The sequence below is a fragment of the Somniosus microcephalus genome, chromosome 11, assembly GCF_052327205.1.
Source record: "Somniosus microcephalus isolate GS21.2 chromosome 11, FLI_Smic_1.0, whole genome shotgun sequence".
Classification (NCBI taxonomy): domain Eukaryota; kingdom Metazoa; phylum Chordata; class Chondrichthyes; order Squaliformes; family Somniosidae; genus Somniosus; species Somniosus microcephalus.
This window is the reverse complement of record NC_140997.1, coordinates 237,667,981-237,681,343: the sequence shown is the minus strand read 5'-3', so window position 1 is coordinate 237,681,343 and position 13,363 is coordinate 237,667,981. Positions and strand designations below refer to the sequence as shown.

At 51.2% G+C, this 13,363-nt stretch overlaps 1 protein-coding gene across 1 annotated transcript in view; it reads right to left on the bottom strand.

Annotated features, from left to right (window-relative positions):
• Positions 1 to 11,724, bottom strand: part of qars1 (glutaminyl-tRNA synthetase 1) — a 110,232-nt gene extending 98,508 nt beyond the window's left edge. Inside the window, exons 1-2 of the mRNA XM_086002183.1 lie at positions 11,571 to 11,724; positions 4,092 to 4,239 (exon numbers count right to left, since the gene is read on the bottom strand). Coding sequence (XP_085858309.1) covers positions 4,092 to 4,239; positions 11,571 to 11,678 — 256 coding nt within the window. The 5' untranslated portion in view covers positions 11,679 to 11,724. The remainder of the gene's footprint in view (positions 1 to 4,091; positions 4,240 to 11,570) is intronic.
• Between the last annotated feature and the right edge of the window lie 1,639 nt (positions 11,725 to 13,363).

Sequence of the window (13,363 nt, the reverse complement as noted above, 5' to 3'; positions counted from 1 at the left end):
AGGGGAAGTCCAAAAGATAAAATGCAGCGGGTTCAAAACTTTTTAAAAAGCAGCCGGGGCGGGGGAGGAAAGAGAGAAACGGGAGAGAAAACCAAGCGCGCGACGGAGCTGTTTAAAAAATACCCTGATCAATGCAATAAATAGGATAACAAGACGTGTGACACACAGGAAGTCAGTGCAAGAGAAACAGGAAGTGTACAATTGATGCGAAACTCTGATGTTGCTATCTGGTGTGCAAAATATCACTTCAAAGCACTGATCCTAGTGTCTGGTGTGTAAAGCACTGATCCCAGTGCCTGGTGTGTAAAGCGCTGATCCCACTGTCTGGTGTGTAAAGCGCTGATCCTAGTGTCTGGTGTGTAAAGCGCTGATCCCACTGTCTGGTGTGTAAAGCGCTGATCCCAGTGTCTGGTGTGTAAAGCACTGATCCCAGTGTCTGGTGTGTAAAGCACTGATCCCAGTGTCTGGTGTGTAAAGCACTGATCCCAGTGCCTGGTGTGTAAAGCACTGATCCCAGTGTCTGGTGTGTAAAGCACTGATCCCAGTGTCTGGTGTGTAAAGCACTGATCCCAGTGCCTGGTGTGTAAAGCACTGATCCCAGTGCCTGGTGTGTAAAGCACTGATCCCAGTGCCTGGTGTGTAAAGCACTGATCCCAGTGTCTGGTGTGTAAAGCACTGATCCCAGTGCCTGGTGTGTAAAGCACTGATCCCAGTGTCTGGTGTGTAAAGCACTGATCCCAGTGTCTGGTGTGTAAAGCACTGATCCCAGTGCCTGGTGTGTAAAGCACTGATCCCAGTGTCTGGTGTGTAAAGCACTGATCCCAGTGTCTGGTGTGTAAAGCACTGATCCCAGTGCCTGGTGTGTAAAGCACTGATCCTAGTGTCTGGTGTGTAAAGCACTGATCCCAGTGTCTGGTGTGTAAAGCACTGATCCCAGTGTCTGGTGTGTAAAGCACTGATCCCAGTGCCTGGTGTGTAAAGCACTGATCCCACTGTCTGGTGTGTAAAGCACTGATCCCAGTGCCTGGTGTGTAAAGCACTGATCCCAGTGCCTGGTGTGTAAAGCACTGATCCCAGTGCCTGGTGTGTAAAGCACTGATCCCAGTGTCTGGTGTGTAAAGCACTGATCCTAGTGTCTGGTGTGTAAAGCACTGATCCCAGTGCCTGGTGTGTAAAGCACTGATCCCAGTGTCTGGTGTGTAAAGCACTGATCCCAGTGTCTGGTGTGTAAAGCACTGATCCCAGTGCCTGGTGTGTAAAGCACTGATCCCAGTGCCTGGTGTGTAAAGCACTGATCCCAGTGCCTGGTGTGTAAAGCACTGATCCCAGTGCCTGGTGTGTAAAGCACTGATCCCAGTGCCTGGTGTGTAAAGCACTGATCCCAGTGCCTGGTGTGTAAAGCACTGATCCCAGTGTCTGGTGTGTAAAGCACTGATCCTAGTGTCTGGTGTGTAAAGCACTGATCCCAGTGCCTGGTGTGTAAAGCACTGATCCCAGTGCCTGGTGTGTAAAGCACTGATCCCAGTGCCTGGTGTGTAAAGCACTGATCCTAGTGTCTGGTGTGTAAAGCACTGATCCCAGTGTCTGGTGTGTAAAGCACTGATCCCAGTGCCTGGTGTGTAAAGCACTGATCCCAGTGTCTGGTGTGTAAAGCACTGATCCCAGTGTCTGGTGTGTAAAGCACTGATCCCAGTGTCTGGTGTGTAAAGCACTGATCCCAGTGTCTGGTGTGTAAAGCACTGATCCCAGTGCCTGGTGTGTAAAGCACTGATCCCAGTGCCTGGTGTGTAAAGCACTGATCCCAGTGCCTGGTGTGTAAAGCACTGATCCCAGTGCCTGGTGTGTAAAGCACTGATCCCAGTGCCTGGTGTGTAAAGCACTGATCCCAGTGTCTGGTGTGTAAAGCACTGATCCCAGTGCCTGGTGTGTAAAGCACTGATCCCAGTGCCTGGTGTGTAAAGCACTGATCCCAGTGCCTGGTGTGTAAAGCACTGATCCTAGTGTCTGGTGTGTAAAACACTGATCCCAGTGCCTGGTGTGTAAAGCACTGATCCCAGTGCCTGGTGTGTAAAGCACTGATCCCAGTGTCTGGTGTGTAAAGCACTGATCCTAGTGTCTGGTGTGTAAAGCACTGATCCCAGTGCCTGGTGTGTAAAGCACTGATCCCAGTGCCTGGTGTGTAAAGCACTGATCCCAGTGCCTGGTGTGTAAAGCACTGATCCTAGTGTCTGGTGTGTAAAGCACTGATCCCAGTGTCTGGTGTGTAAAGCACTGATCCCAGTGCCTGGTGTGTAAAGCACTGATCCCAGTGTCTGGTGTGTAAAGCACTGAACCCAGTGTCTGGTGTGTAAAGCACTGATCCCAGTGTCTGGTGTGTAAAGCACTGATCCCAGTGTCTGGTGTGTAAAGCACTGATCCCAGTGTCTGGTGTGTAAAGCACTGATCCTAGTGTCTGGTGTGTAAAACACTGATCCCAGTGCCTGGTGTGTAAAGCACTGATCCCAGTGCCTGGTGTGTAAAGCACTGATCCCAGTGCCTGGTGTGTAAAGCACTGATCCTAGTGTCTGGTGTGTAAAGCACTGATCCCAGTGCCTGGTGTGTAAAGCACTGATCCCAGTGCCTGGTGTGTAAAGCACTGATCCCAGTGTTTGGTGTGTAAAGCACTGATCCCAGTGCCTGGTGTGTAAAGCACTGATCCCAGTGCCTGGTGTGTAAAGCACTGATCCCAGTGTCTGGTGTGTAAAGCACTGATCCCAGCGCCTGGTGTGTAAAGCACTGGTCCCAGTGTCTGGTGTGTAAAGCACTGATCCTAGTGTCTGGTGTGTAAAGCACTGGTCCCAGTGTCTGGTGTGTAAAGCACTGATCCCAGTGTCTGGTGTGTAAAGCGCTGATCCCAGTGCCTGGTGTGTAAAGCACTGATCCCAGTGTCTGGTGTGTAAAGCACTGATCCCAGTGCCTGGTGTGTAAAGCACTGATCCCAGTGCCTGGTGTGTAAAGCGCTGATCCCAGTGCCTGGTGTGTAAAGCACTGATCCCAGTGCCTGGTGTGTAAAGCACTGATCCCAGTGTCTGGTGTGTAAAGCACTGATCCCAGTGTCTGGTGTGTAAAGCACTGATCCTAGTGCCTGGTGTGTAAAGCACTGGTCCCAGTGTCTGGTGTGTAAAGCACTGATCCCAGTGTCTGGTGTGTAAAGCACTGATCCTAGTGTCTGGTGTGTAAAGCACTGGTCCCAGTGTCTGGTGTGTAAAGCACTGATCCTAGTGTCTGGTGTGTAAAGCACTGATCCCAGTGTCTGATGTGTAAAGCGCTGATCCCAGTGTCTGGTGTATAAAGCGCTGATCCCAGTGTCTGGTGTGTAAAGCGCTGATCCCAGTGTCTGGTGTGTAAAGCGCTGATCCCAGTGTCTGGTGTGTAAAGCGCTGATCCCAGTGTCTGGTGTGTAAAGCACTGATCCTAGTCTCTGATGATCCTATGCAAATACATTTTGATGCAAAGCAATGAGGGACCACTGAATGCTGATCAGGCAGTGGGAGCAGATTCAATACTAACTTTCAAAAGGGAATTGAATAAATACTTGTAAAGGAAAAATTTGAAGGGCTCTGGGGAAAGAGCAGGAGGCAGTGGGACTAATTGGAGAGCTCAAAGAGCCAGCACCAGCTCGATGGGCCGAATGGCCTCTTTCTGTGCTGTGAGATTCTGTGACTCTGTTCCGTAGTACTGTATATAGCTTAAAGCAATAAAGTGTTTATTCTTCTACGATCTGAAGTCTAGATCACTCGAGGCTGAGATCACCAGCAGTCGGCACGGACCAGTAATCCCTGGGCTCCGCCACATTTCACGTCCTTAGGATTTCCCAAAGCACCTCACAGCCAATGAATTACACCTGCAGTTAGTCTTATGCAGCGGCCAATCTGTGCACAGCAAGATCTCACCAACGGCAGTGAGATGAACGACCAGCTCATTGTTGTTGTGCTGGCTGAGGGAGGAATGTTGACTGCATGGTTTATAGTCACACTGTCAATCAGCTTTCTGATGCAGCCTGATCCATGCTGCTTACCTAACAGCATCAGTAGCCCAGGGGCTGGCCTTACCATTGAGCTGCAGGTCGGAGCTCACTCCCTTGTTTGCAATGTACTTGACCAGGAAGCCCAGACGTTTCTGGTCCTTGAGCCGGGCGGCTGCATTATACAGGAGCGTGCCCGTCGCCTTGTCCGGCGTGGAGCCGGAAATGGCTTGTGCCTGGTGTGTTTGGGGGAAAGAGAGAGAGAGCTGTGATCAGTTGGGAAGAGAACATGGTCAGGAAGATAAAAGGAGACTCGACCCTCATTCAACTCCTGTCAGAAACCACAAAGCTGCTCCGGGTTTCCCAGAAAATACAAAGGTGGGATTCCTGCTCAGCTCCCAGTGCAGCGAACACGGCCCTCTGGCTTCAACACACACACTGATCACCGTGGCTCTCTCGCCGCGTTGTGTGTGTCATAACAGGCCCGGTTATTCACGATTATTCCTTTACGTGACCTCTCCCATGTCTCTTTATCCCTCCCCCCACTACTTCCACATTTCTTTATCCTTTCTATATTCTAGCATGATTCTATGGATAATCTTCCTATCACCGAACTGGTTTCTCTTTCATTATGTCGCTCACTCACTTGGTTCTGTTCCCTCTTTTTCTCTATTTTGCAAACACTTACTGAAATGCCACTTTACCTCTCAGCTTTCAGTCTGATGAAGGTTACACACTCAAAACACCACAACCTGTCTTGTTTCTTGTCCCATCAGACACTCCCAGTGCAGGTACAGCTCGGGTTAGATACAGAGTAAAGCTCCCTCCACACTGCCCCATCAAACACTCCCAGGGCAGGTACAGCACGGGTTAGATACAGAGTAAAGCTCCCTCTACACTGTCCCATCAAACACTCCCAGGGCAGGTACAGCACGGGTTAGATACAGAGTAAAGCTCCCTCTACACTGTCCCATCAAACACTCCCAGGGCAGGTACAGCACGGGTTAGATACAGAGTAAAGCTCCCTCTACACTGTCCCATCAAACACTCCCAGGGCAGGTACAGCACGGGTTAGATACAGAGTAAAGCTCCCTCCACACTGTCCCATCAAACACTCCCAGGGCAGGTACAGCACCGGTTAGATACAGAGTAAAGCTCCCTCTACACTGTCCCATCAAACACTCCCAGGGCAGGTACAGCACGGGTTAGATACAGAGTAAAGCTCCCTCTACACTGTCCCATCAAACACTCCCGGGGCAGGTACAGCACGGGTTAGATACAGAGTAAAGCTCCCTCTACACTGTCCCATCAAACACTCCCAGGGCAGGTACAGCACGGGTTAGATACAGAGTAAAGCTCCCTCCACACTGCCCCATCAAACACTCCCAGGGCAGGTACAGCACGGGTTAGATACAGAGTAAAGTTCCCTCTACACTGTCCCATCAAACACTCCCAGGGCAGGTACAGCATGGGTTAGATACAGAGTAAAGCTCCCTCTACACTGTCCCATCAAACACTCGCAGGGCAGGTACAGCACGGGTTAGATACAGAGTAAAGCTCCCTCTACACTGTCCCATCAAACACTCCCGGGGCAGGTACAGCATGGGTTAGATACAGAGTAAAGCTCCCTCCACACTGCCCCATCAAACACTCCCAGGGCAGCGATAGCACGGGTTAGATACAGAGTAAAGCTCCCTCTACACTGTCCCATCAAACACTCCCAGGGCAGGTACAGCATGGGTTAGATACAGAGTAAAGCTCCCTCTACACTGTCCCATCAAACACTCCCAGGGCAGGTACAGCACGGGGTTAGATACAGAGTAAAGCTCCCTCTACACTGTCCCATCAAACACTCCCAGGGCAGGTACAGCACGGGTTAGATACAGATGTAGCGCCTTTCAGGACTACAGGATGTTCCAAAGCACTTTACAGCCAATGATGTACATTTTGAAGTGTGGTCACTGTTGTAATTTAGGAAACGCGGCACCCAATTTGTGCACAGCAAGATCCCACAAACAGCAGCATTAAAGTGACCAGATCATCAGTTTTAGTGACGTTGGTTGAGGGGTAAATATTGGCCCAGGACACCGGGCAGAACTCGCCTGTTCTTCTTCGAAATAGTGCTGTGGAACCTTTCACATCCACCCGAGGGGGCAGGCAGGGCCTGGGTTTAACGTCTCATCCGAAAGACAGCACCTCCGACAGTGCGCTCCCTCAGTACTGACCCTCCGACAGTGCAGCACTCCCTCAGTACTGCCCCTCCGACAGTGCGGCACTCCCTCAGTACTGCCCCTCCGACAGTGCAGCACTCCCTCAGTACTGCCCCTCCAACAGTGCGGCGCTCCCTCAGTACTGACCCTCCGACAGTGCAGCACTCCCTCAGTACTGCCCCTCCGACAGTGCAGCACTCCCTCAGTACTGCCCCTCCGACAGTGCGGCACTCCCTCAGTACTGACCCTCCGACAGTGCGCTCCCTCAGTACTGACCCTCCGACAGTGCGGCACTCCCTCAGTACTGCCCCTCCGACAGTGTGCCGCTCCCTCAGTACTGCCCCTCCGACAGTGCAGCACTCCCTCAGTACTGCCCCTCCGACAGTGCGGCACTCCCTCAGTACTGACCCTCCGACAGTGCGCTCCCTCAGTACTGCCCCTCCGACAGTGTGCCGCTCCCTCAGTACTGCCCCTCCGACAGTGTGCCGCTCCCTCAGTACTGCCCCTCCGACAGTGCGCCGCTCCCTCAGTACTGACCCTCCGACAGTGCAGCACTCCCTCAGTACTGCCCCTCCGACAGTGCAGCGCCCCCTCAGTACTGCCCCTCCGACAGTGCAGCACTCCCTCAGTACTGCCCCTCCGACAGTGCAGCGCCCCCTCAGTACTGCCCCTCCGACAGTGCGGCGCTCCCTCAGTACTGCCCCTCCGACAGTGTGCCGCTCCCTCAGTACTGCCCCTCCGACAATGCGCCGCTCCCTCAGTACTGACCCTCCGACAGTGCAGCACTCCCTCAGTACTGCCCCTCCGACAGTGCGCTCCCTCAGTACTGCCCCTCCGACAGTGCGGCGCTCCCTCAGTACCGCCCCTCCGACAGTGCGGCGCTCCCTCAGTACTGCCCCTCCGACAGTGCGCTCCCTCAGTACCGCCCCTCCGACAGTGCGGCGCTCCCTCAGTACTGCCCCTCCGACAGTGCGGCACTCCCTCAGTACTGCCCCTCCGACAGTGCAACGCTCCCTCAGTACTGCCCCTCCGACAGTGCGGCGCTCCCTCAGTACTGCCCCTCCGACAGTGCGGCGCTCCCTCAGTACTGCCCCTCCGACAGTGCGACGCTCCCTCAGTACTGCCCCTCCGACAGTGCAGCGCTCCCTCAGTACTGGCACTGAAGTGTCAGTCTAAATAATGTGCTCAAGCGTTGGAGTTAGCATTGAACCCACAAACCTCTCGCTGCCTGGCAACACATCCTTTATTAGCTCTTAACTCAACTCACACTCTGTCGAAACAGCCAATATCATATTCCTTTTCATGTTTGTAATCATGTCATTAAAAAGGCGACACTTTTTTCTTCCTTATATCTTCTGAACGTTTTATAGCCATTAATATTTAGTTGTCAACCTTCCTTTACGTAGCCAAGTTTCCTTTAGATAGAATTACACAGAGTATACAGCACAGAAACCCAACTGGTCCATGCCGGTGTTTATGCTCCACACGAGCCTCTTCATCGAACCCTTTCAACATGTCCTTCTGTTCCTTTCTCCATCATGTGCTTATCTAGCTTCCTCTTAAATGTTATTCGCCTCAACCACTCCTTGTGGTAGCAAGTTCCACATTCTCACCACTCTCTGGGTAAGGTGAGTGGATCAGTGACAGGATCGGACAAAGTCAACATGGATTTACAAAAGGTAAATCGTGGTTGACTAATCTACTGGAATTTTTTGAGGATGTAAGTGGTAGAATAGATAAGGGAGAACCAGTGGATGTGGTGTATTTGGACTTTCAGAAGGCTTTCGATAAGGTCCCGCATAAGAGATTAGTGTGTAAAGTTAAGGCACATGGGATTGGGGGCAAGGTACTGACTTGGATAGAAAACTGGTTGGCAGACAGAAAGCAAAGAGTTGGAATAAACGGGTCTTTTTCCGAGTGGCAGGCAGTGACTAGTGGGGTACCGCACTATATTATTAATGATCTAGACGAGGGAAGTAGATGTAATATCTCCAAGTGTGCAGATGACACAAAGCTGGGTGGGCGTGTGTGCTGTGAGGAGGATGCAGAGAAACTCCAGTATGGTTTGGACAGGTTGGGTGATTGGGCAGATGCATGGCAGATGCAGTATAATGTGGATAAATGCGAGGTTATCCGCTTTGATGGCAAAAACAGGAAGGCAGATTATTATCTGAATGGCAATAGATTGGGAAAAGGGGATGTGCAACGAGACCTGGGTGTTCTTGTGCACCAGTCGCTGAAGGCAAGCATACAGGTGTAGCAGGCGGTTAAGAAGGCAAATGGTATGTTGGCCTTCATAGCGAGAGGATTTGAGTACAGGAGCAAGGATGTCTTGCTGCAGTTGTACAGGGCCTTGGTGAGACCACACCTTGAGTATTGTGTGCAGTTTTGGTCGCTTTATCTGAGGAAGGATGTTCTTGCCATCGAGGGAGTGCAGCGAAGATTCACCAGGCTGATACCTGGGATGGCAGGAATGATGTATGAGGAGAAATTGGGTCGATTGGGCTTATACTCGCTGGAGTTTAGAAGAATGAGAGGGGATCTCATTGAAACGTATAAAATTCTAACAGGACTAGACAGACTAGGTGCAGGAAGGATGTTCCCGATGGCCGGGGAGTCCAGAACCAGGGGTCACAGTCTAAGGATAAGGGGTAAGCCATTTAGGACAGAGATGAGGAGGAATTTCTTCATCCAGAGAGTGGTGAACCTGTGGAATTCTCTACCACAAAAGGCAGTAGAGGCCAGTTCATTAAATATATTCAAGAAGTCAGATATATTTCTTAAGGCTAAAGGGATCAAGAGATATGGGGAGAAAGCAGGGACAGGGTACTGAATTTGGATGATCAGCCATGATCGCATTAAATGGCGGAACAGGCTCGAGGGGCCGAATGGCCTACTCCTGCTCCTATCTTCTATGTTTCTATGTAAGGAAGCTTCTCCTGAATTCCCTCTTGGATTTATTAGTGACTCTTATATTTATGGCCCTTAGTGTTAAGGCTACAACATCATGTCCGTCCATTCTAATTAGTGCTTCTAAAAACAACTTGCATTTCTCCAGCACCGTTCACAACCTCAGGATGTCCCAGAGTGCTTCACAGCCAATGAAGTACTTTTGAAGTGTGGTCACTGTCGTAATGCAGGAAACACGGCAGCCAATTTGCGCACAGCAAGATCCCACACACTGCAATCTGATAAATGACCAGATAATATTTATTAGTGATGTTGATTGAGGGATAAATAGGATCATCTACTAAAGTCAGCTGTTTCTGTGGAACTTATGCTGCAAGCTCTGGGGATGAATGTGGTGGGAGTTCCGTAACCCAGATTTAGAGAGTCGGGAATTATTGCATTGCAGTTAGCCATGGAAGACGATGGGCATCTGTCGTGGAACCTCGGTGACATGGGTCATAGCCTGCCACACAAAAGGTTGTTACACATGGGATTGGGGGTAATATACTAGCATGGATTGAGGATTGGTTAGCGGGCAGAAAACAGAGAGTAGGAATAAACGGGTCATTTTCAGGTTGGCAGGCTGTGACTAGTGGGGTACCGCAAGGATCAGTGCTTGGGCCTCAGCTATTCACAATCTACAGCAATGATTTGGATGAAGGGACCGAGTGTAATGTATCCAAGTGTGCTGACGATACAAAGCTAGGTGGAAAAGTAAATTGTGAGGAGGACACAAAGAGCCTGAAAGGGATATGGACAGGTGAAGTGAGCGGGTAGTAAGGTGGCAGCTGGAATATAATGTGGAGAAATGTGAGGTTATTCACTTTGGTCGGAAGAATGGAAAAGCAGAGTGTTTTAAATGGTGAGAAACTATTAAATGTTGGTGTTCAGAGAGATTTGGGTGTCCTCGTACCGGAAACACAGAAAGCGAGCGTGCAGGTACAGCAAGCAATAAGTTCTAGACTCTCCAGCCAGGGGGAAACAGCCTCTCAGCATCTACCCTGTCAATCCCCCTCAGAATCTTGTATGTTTCAAGGAGATCACCTACTTAAGAACATAAGAAATAGGAGCAGGAGTAGGCCAATCGGCCCCTCGAGCCTGCTCCGCCATTCAATAAGATCATGGCTGATCTGATCCTAACCGCCAATCTACTATCACAGAACCATCTCCTGAATCTAACAGAATTAGACACACGAAATAGGAGCAGGATCAGGCTACACAGCCCCTGGGCCCGCTCCGCTACCCACAGGGCCATGACCGATCCGAACCTAGACTCATGTCCAAATTCCTGCCCGCTCCCCGTAACCCTTAATTCCCTTTACTTCTAGGAAACTGTCTATTTCTGTTTTAAATTTATGTAATGATGTAGCTTCTACAGCTTTTTGGGGCAGCATATTCCATGGACCTACCACCCTCTGAGTGAAGTAGTTCCTCCTCATCTCAGTTTTGAAAGAGCAGCTCCTTATTCTAAGACTATGCCCCCTAGTTCTAGTTTCACCCATCATCGGGAACATCCTCCCCGCATCCACCCGATCCAACCCCTTCATAATCTTATATGTTTCAATAAGATCGCCTCTCATTCTTCTGAACTCCAATGAGTAGAGTCCCAATCTACTCAACCTCTCCTCATATGTCCATCCCCTCATCCCCGGGATTAACCGAGTGAACCTTCTTTGTACTGACTCAAGAGCAAGTATGTCCTTTCTTAAGTATGGACACCAAAACTGTACGCAGTATTTCAGGTGCGGTCTCACCAATACCTTGTACAACTGAAGCAATACCTCCCTATTTTTATATTCCATCCCCCTAGCAATGAAAGCCAACATTCCATTGGCCTTCTTAATCACTTGCTGCACCTGCATACTAACCTTTTGAGTTTCGTGCACCAGGACCCCCAGATCCCTTTGTACTTCAGTACTTTCAGTTTCTTGCCATTAAGATAACTTGCTCTACGATTTTTCCTGCCAAAGTGCATAACCTCACACTTTCCAGTATTGTATTCCATCTGCCAAATCTCTGCCCACTTACTTAGCCTGTCTATGTCCCCTTGCAGGTTTATTATGTCCTCCTCACTCACTACTTTCCCTCCCATCTTAGTATCATCTGCAAACTTTGATATGTTACACTCGGTCTCATTCTTCTAAACTCCAGAGAGTATGGCCCATTCTACACAATCTCTCATCATAGGACAGCCCTCTCATCCCAGGAATCAACCTCGTCAACCTTCGTTGTGCCGCCTCTAAGGCAAGTATATCCTTCCTTAGATAAGGAGACCAGATCTGTGCCCAGTACCCCTGCCTGACCCCTCCACCCCGGGTCAAGGTCAGGGTTCAGGCCGAGCCTGCTCCGCTCCCTCAGCCCGCGGTCCCAGTGCGAGGCGAGGCCGCGGCCCGGGTCCCCGCTCTCACCTGTTGGATGGCCTGTGCCAGGAGGCTGCTCAGCGCCTCGTTCTTCAGCGTCTCCTTCGCCTTCTGCTCGCTCAGCCCGATCCCGCAGAACAGCGGCAGGCCCGCCATTGCTGCCGCTCCACACCGCGCCGCTCTGGCCCGGCCAATCACAGAGCTCGTCACACCGGCACCGCCCGGCCAATCACAGAACTCGTCACACCGGCACCGCCCGGCCAATCACAGAACTCGTCACACCGGCACCGCCCGGCCAATCACAGAGCACGTCACACCGGCAACGCTCGGCTCGACCAATCAGAGAGACCGTCACACAGGCACCGCTCGGCCCGACCAACCACACAGCCCGTCACGGCAACGCCCGATCCGACCAATCAGAGAGCCCATCACACCGGCACCGCCCGGCCAATCACACGTCAACTGAATCCATCAGGTGCTGTGATTGGTCGGGCGTTGGTCCGTCACCGCCTATAAATAATGCCATGACGCGGAAATGCCGGAGTTGGACTGGACAAATGTGAGAAGTCACACAATACCAGGTTATAGTCCAACAGCTTTACTTGAAATCACAAGCTTTCGGAGCGCTGCTCCTTCGTCAGGTGAAGGTGATTTCAAATAAAGCTGTTGGACTATAACCTGGTGTTGTGTGACTTCTCACATTTATAAATATTGCAATAGCAATAAAAGGTAACGTTGCATCAGCCCAACCTCAGTTAAAGGGGCAGCACACAGACTGGGGCCAATGGGGCCAGAGCCAGAGTGGCCAGAGCCAATGGGGCCGGGGCCAGAGCCAGAGTGGCCAGGGCCAGAGGGGCCAGAGCCAATGGGGCCAGAGGGGCCAGAGCCAATGGGGCCAGAGGGGCCAGAGCCAATGGAGCCAGAGCCAGAGCCAGAGTGGCCAGAGCCAATGGGGCCAGAGCCAGAGCCAGTGGGGCCAATGGGCAATTTAAAAGCAGCCAGAGAATTGTCGAGGCTCCAGAGCAGAGTTTGTGGTATGAATAAGCAGAGTGGGTCAGGCAGGGACAGAGAGAGTAACAAAGGTAATCGGGCATCAGTGACTAAGGTGACATCAGGGAGAAATAGAAAATAAAAGTCACGACTAAAGGCACTATATCTAAATGCGTGAAGCATTTATAACAAAATACATGAATTTTTAAAAATTTGTTTATGGGATCTGGGCGTCGCTGGCAAGGCCAGCATTTATTGCCCATCCCTAATTGCCCTTGAGAAGGTGGTGGTGAGCCGCCTTCGTGAACCGCTGCAGTCCGTGTGGTGAAGGTACTCCCACAGTGCTGTTAGGGAGGGAGTTCCAGGATTTTGACCCAGCGACGATGAAGGATCGGCGATATATTTCCAAGTCAGGATGGTGTGACTTGGAGGGGAACTTGGAGGTGGTGGTGTTCCCATGCACCTGCTGCCCTTGTCCTTCTAGGTGGAAGAGGTCGCGGGTTTGGGAGGTGCTGCCGAAGAAGCCTTGGCGAGTTGCTGCAGTGCATCTTGTAGATGGTCCACACTGCAGCCACGGTGCGCTGGTGGTGGAGGGAGTGAATGTTTAAGGTGGTGGATGGGGTACCAATCAAGCGGGCTGCTTTGTCTTGGATGGTGTCGAGCTTCTTGAGTGTTGTTGGAGCTGCACTCATCCAGGCAATTGGAGAGTATTCCATCACACTTCTTACTTGAGCCTTGTAGATGGTGGAAAGGCTTTGGGGAGTAAGCAGGTGAGACACTCGCCGCAGAGTACCCAGCCTCTGACCTGCTCTTGTTGCCACAGTATTGATGTGGCTGGTCCAGTTAAGTTT